This window comes from Lagenorhynchus albirostris, chromosome 16, assembly GCF_949774975.1.
Source record: "Lagenorhynchus albirostris chromosome 16, mLagAlb1.1, whole genome shotgun sequence".
Taxonomy (NCBI): Eukaryota; Metazoa; Chordata; class Mammalia; order Artiodactyla; family Delphinidae; genus Lagenorhynchus; species Lagenorhynchus albirostris.
The window spans coordinates 57,459,495-57,479,606 of record NC_083110.1 but is presented as its reverse complement, the minus strand read 5'-3'; the positions used below and the strand labels follow the sequence as shown (position 1 = coordinate 57,479,606).

The 20,112-nt window shown below is 39.7% G+C and overlaps 1 protein-coding gene across 10 annotated transcripts in view; it reads right to left on the bottom strand.

The window, feature by feature from the left end:
* Positions 1-209: 209 nt before the first annotated feature.
* BTRC (beta-transducin repeat containing E3 ubiquitin protein ligase) overlaps positions 210-20,112 on the bottom strand; it is a 184,567-nt gene continuing 164,664 nt past the window's right edge. For all 10 annotated transcript variants that reach the window (XM_060125589.1, XM_060125582.1, XM_060125585.1 and 7 more), the window contains 8 exons: positions 19,377-19,514; positions 18,787-18,905; positions 16,709-16,958; positions 16,098-16,216; positions 14,787-14,897; positions 13,054-13,132; positions 6,870-7,062; positions 210-4,911 (listed from right to left, as the gene is read on the bottom strand). In XM_060125589.1, coding sequence (XP_059981572.1) covers positions 6,901-7,062; positions 13,054-13,132; positions 14,787-14,897; positions 16,098-16,216; positions 16,709-16,958; positions 18,787-18,905; positions 19,377-19,514 — 978 coding nt within the window. In that variant the 3' untranslated portion in view covers positions 210-4,911; positions 6,870-6,900. The remainder of the gene's footprint in view (positions 4,912-6,869; positions 7,063-13,053; positions 13,133-14,786; positions 14,898-16,097; positions 16,217-16,708; positions 16,959-18,786; positions 18,906-19,376; positions 19,515-20,112) is intronic.

Here is a 20,112-nt window from a genome sequence, read left to right as displayed (position 1 = left end):
GCTTCAATTTAATTCAACATGGAACACTAATTGTATGCCTAGGTTCCCTTCCCATACTTATTCATACCCATTTGGCCCTGTCTTCTCTCAATATTGCTTTCTCATGTCAGATTACCTTCAAAAGGTCTCTGTTTACTCCCTCAGTTTCTATATTGAAAAAGTCATTGTCCTCTTCGTGTTGGTGTAAAGAGATAAAGACACCCAGGGCATTCACTTTAATCTTATATTTGTAATTTAAGTTACTTTTTTTCTGAACAGTTAAAAACAAAACAAAACACACTGTATTACCATGATCCTAGGTTGTGAACATATTGGTACATTGACTACACATCACCATAACATAATCACAAAAGTCAAAGCAGTCAGTACTGAAGAGTCTAGAGAATAAAGGCTGAGCCAACCGAAAGCTCTCAGGGAGGCTCACACTTGTTGCCAGGCCTGCCCCATAGCTGGAGTCCAGTGAACATCCGTCAGAACAGTCTGCATTGGGCTTGATTTGGCAAAGTGTTAGTATCCTTGGTACCCAGAGATCTAACCCTTCCTGTTGGTCTTTTCCATCAGTGTCCAAGAAGAGAAAGGGACAGAGGGGAGGTGAAGCTTTATAATGCTGTTTACTGCACTGACCCTTAAACACCCACACAGCCACCCAGGAACCAGTTGGGTGGGCTGGAGAGATGCTGGCAGGTGTCATCTGCCTCCAGGAAATTTTAGGTCATAGGTACTCAGTTTCCAACAGAAGAGGTTTCTGGATTTCAATGCATTAAGTTCCACCTGAAATCAGCAGCCATAATCATGCTTTTTTGGTTTCTCTCCTCAGTTCCAAGGATTCTGAAGTCACAAATGAACTACAGGTAAAGTAACAAGAAGAGAAACTCAGCTTTAATCTACTAAGAGATGGCTGTCTTTTCAACACTGATTATGTTGAGACTGTGAATAACGTAAGGGGCTGTGGTCTGCCAGCGATTGGCTATGTGGATGAGGCCCGGGGAGATAAACTCAGCCTGCAGGTTCAGGTACACTTGGTAGAAGTGAGGGTTACTCTAGGAGGGAAGAGAGGAAGGCAAAAAGAAGCAAGGGCACCTTTTTCTGTTCTCCAGCTCGGGGAAGTCTGCTGAACTCAGAGAAATGAAGGAGGAGATCAGAAATATGGATTAAAGTCATATGGCAAACCTGATCATCAAACAGGTGGTAGGCATCGAAGCATCCCTTTTGACACCTGGAAGTACTTCGGATTCCTCCAGAATCAAGCTTGCAGCCTAGCCTCTCTGGCTTGTGCTGTTCTAGGCAGGAAGGTATTACCATCTAAGATGCCAAGAAGGTCAACAATACAAAGGTGTCTAATTCTGGGGAAGAAAATTTTGCCCTAATTATTCTAATATTCCCCCCACCACTCCACCCCCAGCCCTGTGTTTCCACATACAACCAAGTGCTAAGTAAGAAACAGACCAACCACAGCTATTCAGACCAATGGGTACCAGGAGACAGCAAAGGAGAAGAGTGCATATTTTCTTCTCTTCAGCTTTTGATTTTACAAAAGAAAAATAAAAAGGATTTTTCTTACTCAAGCAGAAAACAGAATGATTTAGGGATTCCAGGGTCTTTCCCAGAAACAAGCTATGAGGGCCAGACTTTATTACTTGTCAACAGAATTCCAGAGAGTCCCTATCTCTGAAGCTTCTGGTGAAGAGTCATTGGAAAGAATTTTGCCAAGGGACAAGTGTAAAAGGCCTCCCACTCACAATTCATGTCCATTTTCAAACTGCACATTAAGAAAGTAAAAGGATGTTCTCAGCAGTGGAAATACACACATATGTAGCAAGGCATGCTGGTTTTGTCCAAGGAGCCCCAGTGTGAACAGAGAGCTCACAAGTGCCCACAGAGTAACCAGGTGCAGGGGCATGCACACGCTCCTTGCCTGCCTTTGAACAGGATTCCTCCCATCTTTATGAGATGTTTCTTTCAGGCCTAAATTGGAATTTTAGTGAGAAGAGACTAATCTACAATGGGGACATTTCATTTCAGAGCCCAGAAACACCTTCAGCTCCTTTTCTACCATTCCTTTGGAGGTGTTGAGACTTCATTTCTCTTGTCTTTTTAAAAAGGTCAAACTTTATTTTTATTCTAGCCCAGTTGGGGATTAGTGATAATCGATTCCCACTGAAATCATGCAGAGATGGTAAGTGGCATTTACCTTCTCTGGAAACAAACTTCTACTTACCTGATTATTTCTTCTACAATGAACTGGTAAATGACCCCCAGGAGCTGAGAAATGTGACCGACAAGTTTTTCAGGCCACTTAACTTCATTCCCATTTCCGTGAGCAGCAGAGGACAACCTGGAGAATATCCTCCATAGAGCTAATGGCTCCAGACTGCAGGGTTCACCCTTGATCTCATTTATGATGTACTGGACAAGCTCCTGTCAACATACCTTCAACTGAACCTAGATGAGAGAGCAAAACCCTGGGGACCAATGAATATTCCATGGTTCCACTTCCGAATAGCAGCATATAAGAGAAGGACTGGTAAAGTTATGGCTATTGGACAATATTTTGAAATAGCTCAAAATCCATGCCTCTTTAATGCCTGACCTGGGATGGCCCTCTGCCTCATCTATAGCAAAATCCTTAACCAATCAAAAAGCCATTAATAGTCAACACACACACACACACACACACACACACAAAGTCAAGACAATAGACAAGGAACCCTGATAGTGGCTAAATAGAAGACATACATCTAGCATGTGGGTATTTGGTAAGGAAATTATATTCAGAAAATACTGGGTTGGCCAAAAAGTTCCTTTGGGTTTTTCTGTAAGATGTGTGGAAAAATCCGAACGAACTTTTTGGCCAATCCAGAATTTCCCAAGCAATGACAATCATTTCACTGGGAAATGTTTTCTGACTATAACCTGGAACTAAAAGCTTAAAAGCACTCATAAAGCAGGAAAGGGAAAATGCATATGCACAATCTGCCTCTCAGTACGTAACAAGATTCAGTCTGGGCATATTTTGGGAAGAGGATTCCTTCCGGCAAAGCAGAGGAAAGAGTGAGGATGACCCCCCCACCGCCCCCAACTAAAGGTGGCCTGGCTTTGAGGTCGCCTGCAACAGGATCCCATTCTGAAGTTTTTACAGCAGCTGGTTAAAAGGGGCCTTTCTTTTACTCAACTGCTTTGATATAACGGAAACAATGGGCCTGTTTGCTCAGCTTCCAAGGGAAGACTTGGAGACTGCCCTGTGCCCATTGATGGGTGTGTCTGTGCCACACAATATGGCTGGTGAAGGCCCATTCCTGCCCAGGGAAACAAGCCGGGCACATACTGATAGTACTCCCTGTGCCCCCAGGTTGGGGGGCACACGTGCCCTGCACCTGAAGCCTCTATAGCTGATTTTGAAGTGGCCAGTAAGCCTTGGCTCTTCCTGAAGTCCATTTATTTATGTTGCTCACCAACTGCCAGAGGAATTTTATTGGGGAGAGTGGAGAGTAAAATAAGGCCAAGAGAAGGAAGAAAAGGAAAGAGAAGGCATTTCTGTGCCATTAATAAACCCTGTGTGCCAAACTTCACCCTGATTCTCTCTCTGGCAGTTTTGCCTTTTATAAATACCAGGTTTGGAAAAGCAGAAGGAAGGTTCTGCAGAGCAAGGTTGAGATGATTAGCTTGATTTTTGAGAGACAATATTTACTGGCTTAAATGAAAAAGACATCACCTTTTAGTCTTGACCACCTGGTAAGCTAGTCTGATCGTGGTCTCGGCAAAAATACAGGCACGCCTGGGTACTTGCAGGCCCTGATGAGGAAATCAGAGATGCGAACCATTATGCAGAATGGCTCTGGCCATTTCAACCCCTTCTGTAGGCTGAGCCTTAGCAGTGATTTAAGATGAAGTACGCTTTTTATTACACATCTAATTGTTAATGAGAGGAAATGCAATCAGCAACTCCTTTCCACACTCTACATGGAATCGAGGAGACTGCTGAGTCCAGAAAAGATGTGGCCATTGAAGGAGCCCAGGAAATTTCTGCCCCTCCCCCCTTTTGTTTTGGGGGCGTGGGTGGGTGTTACAAGGAGAAGAGAGAAGAGGTGCAAATACGACGACAGTACCATGTCTGAGAATCCATCGTTGCCACATAGGGTCACTTGCAGCAAAAGCCTGGGTTTGAAATTTTAACTGAAGGGTACTTAACTCTTCTAAGTATTGCATTTTCTCATTTGCCTCATGATAACTGAGGATACTTTCTTCTCAGGTGGAGCAGATAAACATGTTGAAGGGGAGTGGGAGAAGGGGCAAGAGGGACAGAAACAGAGAAAGAGATGGAAGGAAAGAGGCCCAGATCTTCCAGGGTGTACATTCTTGTTTTCTTTCTTTCTTGCCCCAGAGGCTACACAGACAGCTGTTTCCTCCTAAGCACAGTGGGGCTGGGCAGATCTTGCCAGGTGCTGGGTATTCTTGCAGTTTACAGGGAGACACTGGGTGCCGTCTGGCTTGAAGTTGTACCCCTGTCCCTTAGAAGCGGCTCTCTCCCAGTAGGCTCCATAGGAAACTAGTTCTTCTGCTTAACGGCAAAGCAAGAGAGATTCTGGCAAAACACTAAATATATTTATGTCATCTCTGTCTGGAACCAAATGAGGAAAAAACAGGAGCAGGAGGAAAGAAGGAGGGGAGGTGGGGTTTAAAAGTTCCAATCATTCACAAAAGATAGAAGACATCTTCTGATAGCAGCACGGAAGCAGTCAGCTGTGCTGAGTAAACCATCCTGGGTCGACTGCAGACCAGCTGTGTCCCAACAGGAGTCTTAAAGCCCTGCTCCTCAGCTAGTCCGGGGAAAGTGGGTGGTAGTTTGATTGTTACTGTTGTTGCTCATCCTGGTATTGGCAGATACGTTAAATACCGCAACTTTAATGAGTCCTGTGCGAAAACAGAGCACATAGTCATTAATCCCTTTTCCTATATTTCTCACTTTCTCTAAGAGGAAAAGAATATTAAACTAGCTGTCAATTGGGGGAAAGGCTCAGGGGTCCTTCCTAATGCCCGCTTTCTGTCCATGCCATGCAGGAGCTTCTGTCAAAGGCTACATGGCCTGTTTGGGGACTCGGCAGGGCTCACTGACATGGTCAGGGCTGTAGTGCTCATGCAGAGTGACTCTGATATCTAGAGATTAAGAATGACTATGGTGGGTGTAGCATCAAGCTTTCAGCTGCTCCCTATAATGGTAGAGCGGGCGAGGACAGCTCTGAGGCTCCAGCCCTTAGTAGCCATGAACGCAATGTGCCGCTAACAAAAGTGGGGGAGTGAGGTGAGGCCATCTGATTGCTTGGCTGGAGGGGACTGGCAGTGTAGATGAGGGGAGAGCCTGATTGTTAGATGTGTGCTCTAGAAGTGCTCCTAGTACCTTCAAGGACAGGTGTGTAGGTGGTGTCTGGAAATGTGGCCTGGAGATTAGGCAGAGGTTGGGACTACAGATACAAATTAGAGATGAGAGCTGAAGCCTCGGGAAGAGATAAGGCAGCCAAAGCAGGGAACTCAGATAAGGAAGAAAAGCCTGAGACAGACTCTTAGTGGATGTCTATGTTTTAGGGGTGAGAGAAAGAAGGAGACATAAATAATCAGAGAGCCAGGAAGAATATTAAAAATGACAAAATGCCATCAAAATCTAAGGAGGAGAAAATTTTGGCAAAAGGAGGGGGTAGGTACATGACGACTACAATATTAATACTAATTAATGGCTTTTTAGTGAGGGCCTGTTATGTGCTAGACACTGTGCTAAGCACTAAGAATTTTACATATAACATTTCCAGGGGATCCTCACAACAGCTCTGTGTGGTAGGTATTGCAACTCTCGTTTTACTAATAAGGAAACTAAGGCTCTGGGAAGTTATTTGCCCAAGGGCATGCAGCTAGGATTCTCACCTAGGCCTGTCTGTGTGCCTTGGTTGAGGAAGCAGTGCATCCTCTGTGAGAGAAGTGAGCACTGAAGCGAGCCCAGCAGGGCATGAAACACCCTGGTCAGAAGAACCACTATAGAAAGATGTGCAGAAAAGTGTACTAAATGTGTACTTCTGGCACAAGAACGGAGGCAAGTATGGGAAACAAGAAATCACAATAATGGCAATCCTCCCCAGTAGCTAGTACAGTTTTCCCAAACCAGTGATTACCTATATTTGAACTGGTTAGGGCACCCAGTATGACCTAAATATACCACGGCTATAGATTAAGATGAATGTTAGGATCTTTTCCTGCCCCAGAGACAGGATGGAGACTTGAGTGGGAGATTATATGGAGTTCTCACCAACTCCAGAGCTACTTCCAAGGTCAAAAAATAGTTCTTTTCTTTTTTGGAGGCAGTAGGGAATGCGGATAAGGATAAAAGAAAAGCTACCTTTTACAATCAAATGATACTGACAAGGCAGAGCTGTGAGAAGGCAGCCCGATATTTCACCAAGAAATTTTTCCTTTCACACATTAGGTTATCTACTTGGGTTAAAGGGTCTCCATTAAAGGTGCTAGTTTAATCTGGGAATTACAAAGCCATAGGCTTTAGAGTCAATACTCTTAGTTTTGAAACTGATTCAAATCTCATTTTATTTTCTTAAAAATCCTACTAGATTACTGAGGCAGGAATATTAGTTCTACTACACAAGGATCATCTAGATCTAGTTCAAGAATCATCTAAGAACTGAGGCTGGCTACCTCAACCAAAGGCAGTGTCCAATGTGCAGCCCCCAGCCCTGTCTCATGGTGTCAGCTCCTGCTTTACAGGACTTGGAGATATAAAGGGCATGAGAAGCCTCCATGAACTCACAATACCTTACAGCCAATGTTCCATTTCCTACCCACAGTGCTATGTTCACAATTCTTTTTCATACCTGGGCAAGTCTGAGGTCAGTGTATGATTATTTATCTGGAGATATAAGTGTATGTTCGAGAAGGGGAGCGGGGGGGTTCAGCTTGGGCAGCTGGATCATTTAGGAAGTCCCAGATGAGGATTGTGTCATCATGTGAACTACTGACAATCTGGAATTCATCAAACTGGAGTCGGAAAACTCTTCCAGAATGCTCCTAAAGAAGCAGAAACAAAACTTTTGAACTACTCGAAATCAAAAGGACACAAATTCAGCAACTTGTCAAAAGGAGTCTATGGAAAGGCTATGCTGATAGTTTTCTCTACCATTTAGCTGTTTCAAGAATACAGAGAAAAACCTCAACTTGGATTAAAGGCAGGATGGAAAAGTCAAATATTGGGTAGTTGATTTCATATACAATCAAAGTAATATTTACTAGAGCTGATACATGTCAAATAGTACACTAGTTTCTCATTACTAACTCTCCTAGACTCAGGCTGAATGAGAACATTCCTCAGTACCTCCCTGGGTTTATCCTCTTCCCTGTATTTCTAGGATTCTTTCACAATCAGAGGCCAAGGACCGATGAGCAATAATAACTAGTGTGCTGGTATATAGTTATCAATTAACTCTCCCCAATTTGTAAAAGCTTTTGCACATTTTATGGTCTAAAAATCTCTATCCTGGCTAATTTCAAGCTACCCATCTGAGTTCAACCAGCTTGCAAAATTCATGAACGTCTAACAATTGGCTCTCATAAGCAGGTATAAGCCTGTTTCACTTAGAATAATGTCCTCAAGTTTCATCCATGTTGTAGCATGTGACAGTATTTCCTTTCTAAGGCTGAATAATATTCTATCCTATTCCATTCTCTCTCTCTCTCTCTGTGTATGTATGTATGTGTATATATATATATATATATATATTTTCACACAAACACACCACATTTTGTGTATACATTCATCTATCAATGGATACTTGGGTTGCTTCAATCTCTTGGCTATTATGAGTAATACTGCTATGAACATGAGTATGCAAAGATCTCTCTGAGATTCTGCTTTTAATTTTTTTGGATATATACCCAGAAGTGGGAGTGCTGGATCACACAGTAATTCTATCATTAATATTCTGAGGAGCCACCATACTGTTTTCCATAGAGACTGCACTATTTTATATTCTTTACAAGATGTAAATTAGCTCATTAGATAGATGAGCATCTGTGTTCATAAGACATACTGGTCTCTAGTTTTCTTTTCTTGTTATATCTTTGTTTGGTTTCAGTATTAGGGTAATGCCGGCCTCACAGAATTAGGTAGCAAGTATTCACTCTGCTTCTATCTTCTGGAGGAAATTATAGAGAATTGGTATAATTTCTTCCTTCAACATTTAATAGAATTCACCAGTGAACCCATCTGGGCTTGGTGCTTTCTGTTTTGGAAGGTTATTAATTATTTATTAAATTTCTTTAATAGGTATAGGTCTGTTCAGAATGTCTATTTCTTCCTAAGTTGTAGAAGATTGTATCTTTCAAGGTATTGGTCCATTTCATCTGGGTTATCAATTCTGGGGGCATAGAGCTGTTCACAGTATTCCTTTATTAGAATCCTTTTAATGTCCATGGGATCTGTAGTGATGCAAAGTTTAATATCAAAAATCAATGTAATACAGCAATTAACAGAATAAAGGTGAAAACCATATGGTCACCTCAATGGATGCAGATAAAAGCATTTAACGAAAACCAACATCCAGGGCTTCCCTGGTGGCACAGTGGTTGAGAGTCCGCCTGCCGATGCAGGGGTTGCGGGTTCGTGCCCTGGTCCGGGAAGATCCCACATGCCGCGGAGCGGCTGGGCCTGTGAGCCATGGCCTCTGAGCCTGCGTGTCCGGAGCCTGTGCTCCGCAACGGGAGAGGCCACAACAGTGAGAGGCCCACATACCGCAAAAAAAAAACAACAAAAAAAAAAACCAACATCCATTCCTAATAAAAGCTCTCAGCAATCTGGGAACTGAAGGGAACCTCCTAATCCCCTGATAATGTATCTATGAAAAACCTATAGCTAACATATATCTATATAAAAGTATATATAAAATGGTAAAAGACCAAATGCCTTTTCCCAAAGATAAGGACATCCACTCTTACCAATTCTTTTGAGCACTGTACTGATGGTCAGTACAATAAAACAAAAAAGAAAAATGGAAGGTACACAAATTGGAAAAGAAGTGTATTTGTACATATTTGCAGTGAACAATCCAGAAATCAAAAATTTTAAATACCATTTATAATAGCATTAAAAATAACAAATACTTAAGGATAAATATGACAAAAGATGTATAAGACCTTTACGTTGAAAGCTATAAAACATTGCTGAGAAATTTTAAAAGACCTAAATAAATGGTCTTTATTTAGAAGAAAATTTAATATTGTTAAGAAGTCAATTCTTGCCAAATCGATCTAGATTCAACATGATCCCAATGAAAATCTCAGCAGACTTTTTGTTGTTGAAATTGGCAAACAGATTCGAAAATTCACATGAAAATTCAAAGAATCCAAAATACTTTGAAAAAGAACACAGTTGAATGACTTAACACTACTTGACTTAAAGGGTTATTAAAAAGCTGCAGTAACCAAGATAGTATAATATTGGCATCAAGATAGACAAAAAGAGCAATGGAGAACTGAGTAGGTCCGTAAGTAGACCCACACATATATGGTCAATTTGTTTTTGACAAAGCTGCTATTAAGAAGAAAAAGGGGAAACAAATCTCCAAAGCCATTAATGGTATCTTCTCTATGTCAGGCAGTTGTTCTACAGCAATAAATAAACATAAAAATCTAAAAAAAAAAAAAAAAAAGAAGATGACGAAGACGAAAAAGGAGAGTCTTCTGAATAAATGGAGGTGGAACAATCAGATATCCATATGAACTTTGATCCATACCTTGTACCATCCGCAAAAACTAACTCAAAATGAATCACTGACTAAAATGTAAAACCTCAAAGTATAAAACTTCTCGAAGAAAATAGAGGGGAAAATCTTTGTGACTTTGGATTAGCCAAATAAATTTTTTTTTTAAGATATAATAGCTAATAACATAATCCCTAACAGAAAAATTGACACACTGGACTTAATCAAAATTAATTGCTGCTTTTCAAAAGATACTTTAAAGGGAATAAAAAAACAAACCATGGACTGGAAAAAAAATATTTGCAAATCACATACCTAACAAAGGACTTGTATGCTGAATATGCAAAATAATCTTAAAACTCAATAATCAGAAAGCCACTCAATTTTTAAAATGGGCAAAACATTCAAACACTTCAGCAAAGTAGATATATGGATGGCATATAAACATATGAAAAGATGCTCAACACTGGGGCTTCCCTGGTGGTGCAGTGGTTAAGAATCTGCCTGCCTATGTAGGGGACACAGGTTCAATCCCTGGTCTGGAAAGATCCCACATGGCGTGGAGCAACTAAGCCTGTGTACCAACTAAGCCCGTGTACCGCAACTACTGAGCCTGTGCTCTAGAGCCTGCGAGCCACAACTACTGAGCCTGTGTGCCACAACGACTGAAGCCCGTGCACCTAGAGCCCGTGCCCTCCAACAAGAGAAGCCACCTCAATGAGAAGCCTGCACATGGCAACGAAGAGTAGCCCCCACTTGCTGCAACCAGAGAAAGCCTGCACGTAGCAATGAAAACCCAATGCAGCCAAACATAAATAAATTTTTTTTAAAAGTCCCCCTTTAAAAAAAAAAAAAAAGATGCTCAACATTATTAACATTAGGGATATAAAATTAAGATCACAATGCAGTACAATGACACACTTATTAGAAGGATTCAAAAAAGACTGTACTAAGTATTGGTGAGGATATGGAGTAACTGGAACTCTCATGCACAGTTGTACTACCATGTTAAACTGTACAATGCTTTGGAAAACAGTTTGGCAGTTGCTAAAAATATTAATAATATACTTACCATGTGACCTAGCCATTCTGTTTCTAGGATTTATCCCAGAGAAATGAAAATATATGTTCATACAAACACTTGTACATAAATGTTTATAGAAACTTTATTTGTAATAGGCCCAAACTGGAAATAACCTAAATTTTCATCAATTAGCAAATGGATAAATAAATTTTGGTATAACCATACAATGGGATACTCCTCAGCAATTTTCAAAAAGGAAAATTGCTCTATATGAACAACATGGGTGAATCTCAAAATAATTATGCTTTGTGAAATGAAACAGGCAAAAAAGAGTACATACTGTTATGATTACATTCATAAAACACTAGAAAATGTAAACTAATCAATACTGACAGAAAGAAGATCCGTGGCTGCCTGGGGATAGGAGCAAGGAAAAGTGGGGTGGGATGGGAAGGAGGGATTACTATGTAATAGGGGGCATAAGGATATGTTCATTATTTGGCTGAAGTGATGTTTTCACTGTTTTGTACATACGTCAAAATTTAGCAAGTTGTATACTTAAATATGCTCATGTTATTGTATGTCTATTATACCACAATAAATGTTTTTAAAAACTTAGTAAGACAACTCAATAAATAAATGAGGATGAGATGTGAAGACACTTCAAAAGAAGCACATGAAAAGATGTTCTATACCATTAGCTATCACAGAAATGTAAATTAAAACTACAACCACTACACACCTACTCAAATGGCTGTAATGTTTTTAAAAACTGACAACACCAAGTCCTGTCAAGGATGTGGAAAAATTGGACATTCACACATTGTTTAGTGGAAATGTAAAACGGTTTGCATTCGCAAACTCCCAAAATGCTACTTTGGGAAACAGGTTGGTAGTTTCTTTTAAATTTAAATATATATTCAGAAATCATACTCCTAGGTATCTACCCAAGAGAAATGAAAGAAAAAAATGTATATACAAAAGCCTGTATGGGAACGTTTTCAGTATCACCAAAGACTGAAAACATTCCACATGTCCTTAAACTGGTGAATGAATAAAGAAATTAGTTCATCCATACAATGGAATACCACTCAGCAATAAAAAGGAACAAAGTATTAACACATGCAACAATGTGGATGAATCTCAAAAGAAGTGAAAAAAGCCAAGTGCAAAAAGCTACATAAATATGATTTAATTTATATGACACTCATAGCAAAACTATAGGGACAGTTGCTAGGGGTTGAGGAGAGGGGATTAATATGAGGGGGTATCATTTTTGGGGTGATGGAAATGTTCTATATCTTGACTGTGGTGTTTACACAATTGCAAAATTCATAGAAGTACACTAAAAAAGGGACAAATTTTGCTGTATGTAAATTATACTTCAAAAATCAAATGAATTAAAGTACACACTTTAAAAAACCATGTGTGAAACATGCAGGTAAAGCAGGTCTGGTGCTATAAGAATGAGCTTTAAATCCAACAAGGGAGACAAAGAAATGCATCTCCCTCTTCTCCAAAGCAGAGGCTGCCTAAATGTTGAGAGTCAGGATTCAGAACACTGGGCTTCAAATGCTTGCTCTCATCTTTTCCCTGAATTGTGCAAAAGATTTGTCCTCCCTGGTGCCCCACCTAATCTTTTTCTAGTGGAAGCAGCTTTCAAACCTTAAGCCATTTTCTGATCTGGGCCTTTGGCTAACACCACGATAAAGAACTTGGTGCTTTTGAGGTGACATTCTTCCTTCTATGTCACTTCTTTGCCCAAATATCAAGATGTTTGGGCAAGGGGGTATATTAGTATAAAAGAGACGAGATTTAAATTGCTGCAGGCGGCATGCCTTAAACAGGAAGCGTAACTCAGGGGCTGACCAGGGGGTTCACACAGACTCCCCTGGCACTTTTTGCAGGCACAGGTGTGCAGGTCCTCAGATTCTGGACAGGTTCCAATTGAGTAATTATGTTCTCTCTCCCTAAGTACCCCCTACTGTTTCTGGCGGATAGAGAATTCTTATTCACTTCCTGTACTAAACTGTGTGTAGAGCTGCCGTGCAGCTGCTGAACAGCTGCCACATTCTTCTCCATATACAGTCTCTAAAGCACTTTTGGATGAAAGGCAGCTATATAAACATATTTTATTGTCATGTATTGGTTGCCTTTCCACTTAGTAGTAGGCTTTGTGAAGTTCCAACTATCAAATCCAGCTCTGTATTCCACAGCACATCAATGTTAATTTCTTTCCCTTCCTGCTCCCCAAACCCCTCTAAACAATAAGGCTCTTACCACAAGGGTCCGTAGACAGAGAGTTCCTGCAGGAGCACGGGGGTCCAAAGCAGCTACAAGATCCCACACCTTAATTTTTCTAAAGATCAAAAAGGGGACAAAAATCTTAGTTAAAAGCAAAATTAAGGGAACACAGGAAGAACAGTAAAAAGTCACGGCAATAAATATGTACGGCGAAGATAGTTTATAAGTGCAGCTCACAGAAATATACAAAAACTTTTTTGTTTTGGAGACTCAGTCCTTGCATTCATTCTTAAAAGTGGAAAATGTACGTGATTAACCTAAAAACGAGAAACAGGTTAGCTTTAACCAAACTGAAGAGAGTGAATGGTAAAGTTACACCATACTTTGGGCCAAAAGGAGTTCTTATATCGATACATTAGAACTCTTAATGATAGAAGAGATCACTTAGACCTAGAAACCTATAACTCTGAGGCATCTTCTTTCTGGTCAATTCTAAGAATGGCTCACGTCACACGTATCAGAGGACTGGGGTCCATTTAAGAGCTCTGGAGTTGATATAAGCAAATCCTCATATTTTGATTTAAATAAGAAAAGTATAGCTCTTCTATAAATCAAGTATAGGTCATGTCTCCTCAAGGTAAGTATTAACAACAGAAAAAAACCAAGAAAAGTGGGTATAGATCAAAACCAGGGCAATGAGAAAATACAACCTTGGACTTATCTGGAACATGTCATCATACCCTGAACAATTTCCCAAGGGTAGAACAGTGATGGCTGACTCAAAGCAGAGGAAGTGGGTCTCTTAACACTTACTGCTGCTGCTTGAGTTGTCTTAATATATCAGTATAGCCAGCTCATAAACTAAGATAATGTTGTAAGTTAGTTTCTGATATTTACAAAAGCTGCCAGGGACCTCCTTGGTGGTCCAGTGATTAAGACTCTGTACTCCCAAGGCAGGGGGCCTGGGTTCGATCCCTGGTTAGGGAACTAGATCCCACATGCCACAACTAAAAAGATCCCACGTGCTGCAACTAAGACCCGGCGGAGCTAAATAAATAAATATAAAAATAAAATAAAATAAAATAAAAAGCTGCCAATATTTGAACTGTGACCTTCTACTTCCCCAAATCAGGCACCTTGATGAGGAGAAATGATAGAGAGCACTTCATAAGTGAATACACTTTTGTAAGAATTTACTATGTGCTTATTAGCATTGCTGGACATGGGATCTATCCACAACATGAATGGACTCTATGACCATTCGAAATCAGACTAAAGGAAAGTAAAGATTACTTAACTCATTGTGACTGAAATGCTAGAAGTGAGGACAAGAGGGCTGTACTTTTAGGAATCACTAAGAGGGATAAAAATTCAAGACTGTACCATACTAAGCACCACCCCACCCTCAAGATATTGCCCTCCAACGTTTCAGCTTTATTAATAAGTCACTATTTTATATTCATATCCTGATATAGTGGGTTTACCCAGTTCTTTGCTTTATACGGCAAAATGGATAAATATATAACCAAAAAGCCAAAATATTAATGAAATTCATGAGCAAACAAGTACAATTAAATGATTGGGAAGCATATTTTAGAAAAGAGTAAACAAAGGAGAGGTGAATATATGGATTAGACACAAGAAATATTGTATCAGATTTTTTCTGTGATATCTATAATCTTTTAGAGACAAGGAAAGGTTATATTTAACATTCTAAGGCAGGAGGGATTAACAGGTAGATTTTTAAAAAACGCTGTTAGCAAACTCACCCATCATAGGCTCCACTGACTATCCTCTTGTTATCGAATCGAATACAGCGCACCAATTCCTCATGGCCTTCTAACACTCGTAAGCATGCACCACATTCTATGTCCCATAATCTAAAAGAGAAAATTGAGTCAAGTGAATTTTCAGGTATTCTTTTCTAAGCTTGGAATGTTATAATAACATACTTCATACGTCTTTTAAAATATCCAAAAAATAAAATCAATCAACACTCATACACAAATGTATTACTTTCAGTGTAATTTATTTCTTTTCTGCCGTATAAGCAGAAAAATGTACGATTTAAGTTCAAATATGCAGTATATATTTTCAAAGCACCAACCTTCATATAATTCTGTAATCAGGGTCACCAAGGAATATAAAAGATGAATTCAATGTACACAGTTGCCTATGAAGGAAATGACCAAGCCAAGAAAAATAATGTTTCCTAAAATCACAATTACTAAGAATGAGACGCAGTATCAGTGACATCCTGCCCTCACAAAGTATGTCCACCTTTGTCACTGAGGACACTCTCTGCTGTCACCCCACTGTCCAGGACAGTTTTTCTCATATAATGGAAATGCAAAGTAAGTTCTCAAAAACTTTTATATACTAATTTAAATTATGTATGCTTTCTGACCAATCCAAAGGATTTCTAGGAATGATAATTTCCTTAGATATAACAATATCTGTTTTTTCAATAGCCTTTTCATTCCTTAGTACTTCTTTGAAGGAGGGGGAGAGGGTTGATAAATCTTCCAAATTCTATTCATATGAGTGTCATTCATCTTCATGAAGGATAAATACCAAAAAGTACTTCAATTTGTGGATTCTTCATAATTTTTTCACAATTTCAAAGACTGGTAACTCCCTGGCTAATTATGTAATGCTAAGAAAACAAAATGCACAATTTCTAGCAGGGAAACAAATCTCTTTTCTTTTTTTAGAACAGTGGCAAAGAGAAAAGGCCTTTAGCTATTTATTAGCACTTTTCAACTGCAGACAGGAGAAATTTAAAGAGAAGGGCCTTCAGCCTCCATTTTTATCTCTCTTGCTCACTTCCTCTTTCAAGCAGTTCTTTTTAAATAGGTCTATATGGTGATAAAACTATTACAGGAAGGAAACACATCAACAAAAGGCTTTGCTATGCTGCCTCTCTGCTTGGGGCAAACTTTTGATCTGTAAGAAGCTACAGAAACTGAAAAATGTTTTATTATAAACTTAACACAGTTGAAAATCTGTTTGATCTGTGCACAAACAATGAATGGCAGGATAACAGTGATCCCTTCTGGGCAAGGGCACCTGCTGCTCACCTGATAGTGTTGTCAGATGAGCCACTCACGACCAGCCTGTCTCTGTACTGCAAACAGGCAATTCCGCGTTTGTGTCCATTTAAGGTCCTTACAAATTCACAAGTACTTGTGTTCCATACCTGAAATAAAAATAGCATTTGGCAGTTGATCTGGTGCTTTTACTAGTAAAATCTATGGCAACTGGAGTTTTTGGGAAGCAGAAAATAGGACTGAACTAATAGGGGGAATTCAACTTTTCAAACCAATCCAAATCAAACCAAAAAATGACAAGTTTAATTCATAGTAATATACAGCTAATTTGTAGCTGGCTGCTATCACATGAGAATCCTCAAACTGATGTACTCTTATGGGGTTAGTCTGGTCTTGCAAATTTTCTTGAACCTAAATTTACCCCTGCCCTTTTCATACTCACCATTATTTATAGGAATAAAAACCTAATTCAAATTGTCACACAACCTATCTCACTCATTACCTTTTTACGCATAAACTAGTAGTTGATTTAAATATTAAGTATTCTACAGTGAGGGTTAAGTATGAAACTGCCCTTGAGCAGATTTCCACATGAACTTCCCTTTTCTAAGTTGGGGACTTACTGAAAAATGCCTTTTTACCTTTATAGTCCTATCCCCAGATGCAGAAACGATGTACTTGTCGTCAAAGTCCACGACATTGACTGCAGCTCGGTGTCCAACAAGCACCCTCCTGAGGGTGATGTCAGTTGGGGAGGCCATATCCCACACCGCAATGGAACGGTCTTTGGAACAGGTCACCATCATGCCATTATTGAAACGCAAGTGCAGAACTGCTTCACAATGGTGAATCAATGTGTTTAGCATTTCACCTGTATTTACATCCCACACCCTGGAACAAACAACATTAAGGTTATCCGAGATTGAGGAGGAGCTCATGCTACAATCTATTACAAGTATTGGACCACCTCACTCCCCACCCTTCCCACCCTATTCTCATAGTTAGTGTTACACCCTACTTTCCTTCTGCAGCTCTGAAGTTGAGCTGAGTTAAAGTGTACTGATGGATCATGGGGAAGTGGTAGACAGAGGGCTGGACTGGGAGAGAAGGAAGAGGAAGGGGATGGGATGCTGTCAATGTGAAATCTGGGCTAGTTTCAGGGGGCTGGAATGAGGTTGCAGCGACCATCACCAGAGAATTGGCCACAGACTTCAAGATTATCATATACCTTCTAACATTCAATCTGTTACATTTTAAACTGGGAATCTGATTAATAATAACTACAGCACTGGTGGTCCCACAGACAGCCCTCAGGTCCTAGACTGACATAGGCCAAGAAGCTTCCCTAACAGACTGACTTAGTACTATGGATTTGAGTTGGATGATGCTGGACCTTTTCACCACATAGATCAAGGCCTAAAATTATCTAGACTCTAAATGTAAGGCCCCATTTCTGTGCTTTAAATGAGTGTAGGGATCAAGAACAGCCATCCCAATATCAATATGGGCTTCACAGCAGAGTGTGTGACCCTTGGATAGCTTGAGAATTTTTTGTGAAGGTATATTTTACTTTGATCACTCTATTTTTGTATATTTACTTTGTTTTTTACAACACATTTTATTTCTTTTTTCAGTTTAACCCTCTTTTAGAAAATCATTTTTTCCCTTGTCCTATAAATGATGTTAGCCTTTACAATCTTTCAGCTTCCTTGAGGCACTCCACAAGCACCAATAAATGTTAAATGTTGATAACTCTAAGAACAGAATTTGCTGTGCCTTTAAGTCAAAAGACAAGAAACAGGAATGGCCTTTTCTATTCACAGAGGATAACTTGGAATGGTAAACATTTAGCTTCAGAGAATCTAACAATGCAGTTAACTGCTTTTTTCCCTATTTTTTTAAAGTTACTTTTGATGCATTATGTTTGCTAAATCCTTTAGCTCAAGGCAAAATTCCTAACAGAGGTTTCTAGTAGTGCTGCTAGTACCCAGAACTCAAGCTACAGTGGACTCCAGCAGCATAATGGCTGTGTCATCAAATCACTAATGCCTCTGGAAATTGAAGGTCCCTCCCTGAGTGAAGCTTGCAATTAAAAACTGCAGGGACAGCAGGGGAGGGGTTGACAAAGAGAGAGCTTTGCTCACCTGTACACATTTTAAAGGAGATACGCATGCCTGTACTACAGTTATAACCACTTGAAAGGAAGGCTTCATTCCATTCATGTCATTCCCCCATGAGGTGGCTTTTGTAAGAAATGCAAGGTATACCAAGTTTCTGTAATAGATGATTCCCCCAAATCAAAATAGAATATGTAGTTTCTTTTTTTTGTAATTAAAATTTTTTTTTATTTTTAAATATTTATTTATTTATTTAGGCTGTGCCTGGTCTTAGTTGCGGCACGTGGGATCTAGTTCCCTGACCAGGGATAGAACCAAGGCCGCCTGGATTGGCACTGCAAACAAAGTCTTAACCACTGCACCACAAGGGAAGTCCCTGTAGTTTCTTAAATGTACAAAAATGTAAACTTACCGTAACCATTCCTAAATCAAGTTTTCTAGTTTTAGACTGACACAATGATGGGGAGAGCTGGTGGTTTATTCTTTTTTGGTTATGAAGTTTCTTAACTGTGTTCATGCAAATACATACAAAATTACTATCTAAGACAGAACAGAGTGAATCTGATATTTCAGAGTTCAAAAGATCATTTGAAATTTTCTACCTGACTGTGGAATCCGATGATCCAGTTATGATCACCCTCTCGTCATACTGGAGACACAGGACAGAACCTGTGTGGCCTGTGAGAATTCGCTTGCATTCCAATGTGCTTTTATCCCAGATCTAGGATGGCAAACAAGATCCTTTTGATCATTATGATAATGGGGTGCTGCAGAGACTTGCTGGCTCTATTATGTGTTTGATTCCCCAAAAGAATCAAAGCCCGGAGTAGTGTGGAATGCATTCTTTCCTATACGTATAGCTAAGCACCTATATATATGTGGCTTCAGTACTAATGCAGACTTTATCCTTTTCATTAAGGAACAGCGGTAGCCTATAATTATGTGAAGGCCAAAAGAGTAATAGCCCATTCAGTGCACTTCAAGAAGAGAATTTAACCCTAGCCCTATCCACTTGCATGCATTTCTGGAGGGAAGCAGGCATTTTTCCTTTAAGGAAATTTTGGCTTTTGGACTGGAAACAATCTAAAACTCTTACTTTCTGGAAATACTGCTTAGAGTTTATGCTTGATTGCTTTATACTGTGGTCGTCCTCACCCCTTCTGCTACCTTCCCATAACTGAAGAGACCTCACCTTGATTGTGTTATCTCGAAGGCCGCTTACTATCTTCTGATCATCATACTGTAAACAATAAACTCCTTTGCTTGTTTCACTTCGGCAGTGGATTCTCTGTAAGCTATGTCTTCCACATCTCCAATTAGATTCTATTGTCTGAGAAGAAGGAATGGTAAAGAAGCAATAATTAGGAGAGGACTAGAACTAAGCTCTTATCTGACTTTCATGGTAACCAATGACAAATGCTCAATGCTTTACTCTACTGGATATATAAAACTTAAGGCATTTTTTTTAAAAAGCCACTATTTAACACTGTAAAACATTTTTCCATGTGCAAAGTAATTAAAGATTTATTTTCTAGAACTCTCCTGTATATAACTCGTTGAACTAAATAATAAACCTGCTAGAAAGAAGAGACTGTTCACCAACAGAGGGCAAGCTATGAACCACATGAGGTTACCTACTCAGTGCTCATCTTTCATTTGTGGTGGCCATTTCTACCAGTGAACTTCCACAGAGGCTCAATTCAGAAGATATTTGAATAATGGCTTATAAGTGCAACTTTAGCAGTTTCACTGCTGTTATCGTATTCTCTCATCTATTTATCTATCAGTAAACAGTTTTTAAAAGCTTAAAAGTTTTTTTGCCTGGGAATTTACTATATTTTACCTATCCTACTCACTTGTAAAGAGATTGATTTTTAACCCACACAATAAACCCTAATGGGTTTGCTGTAGCAATGCTGTTACTGAAG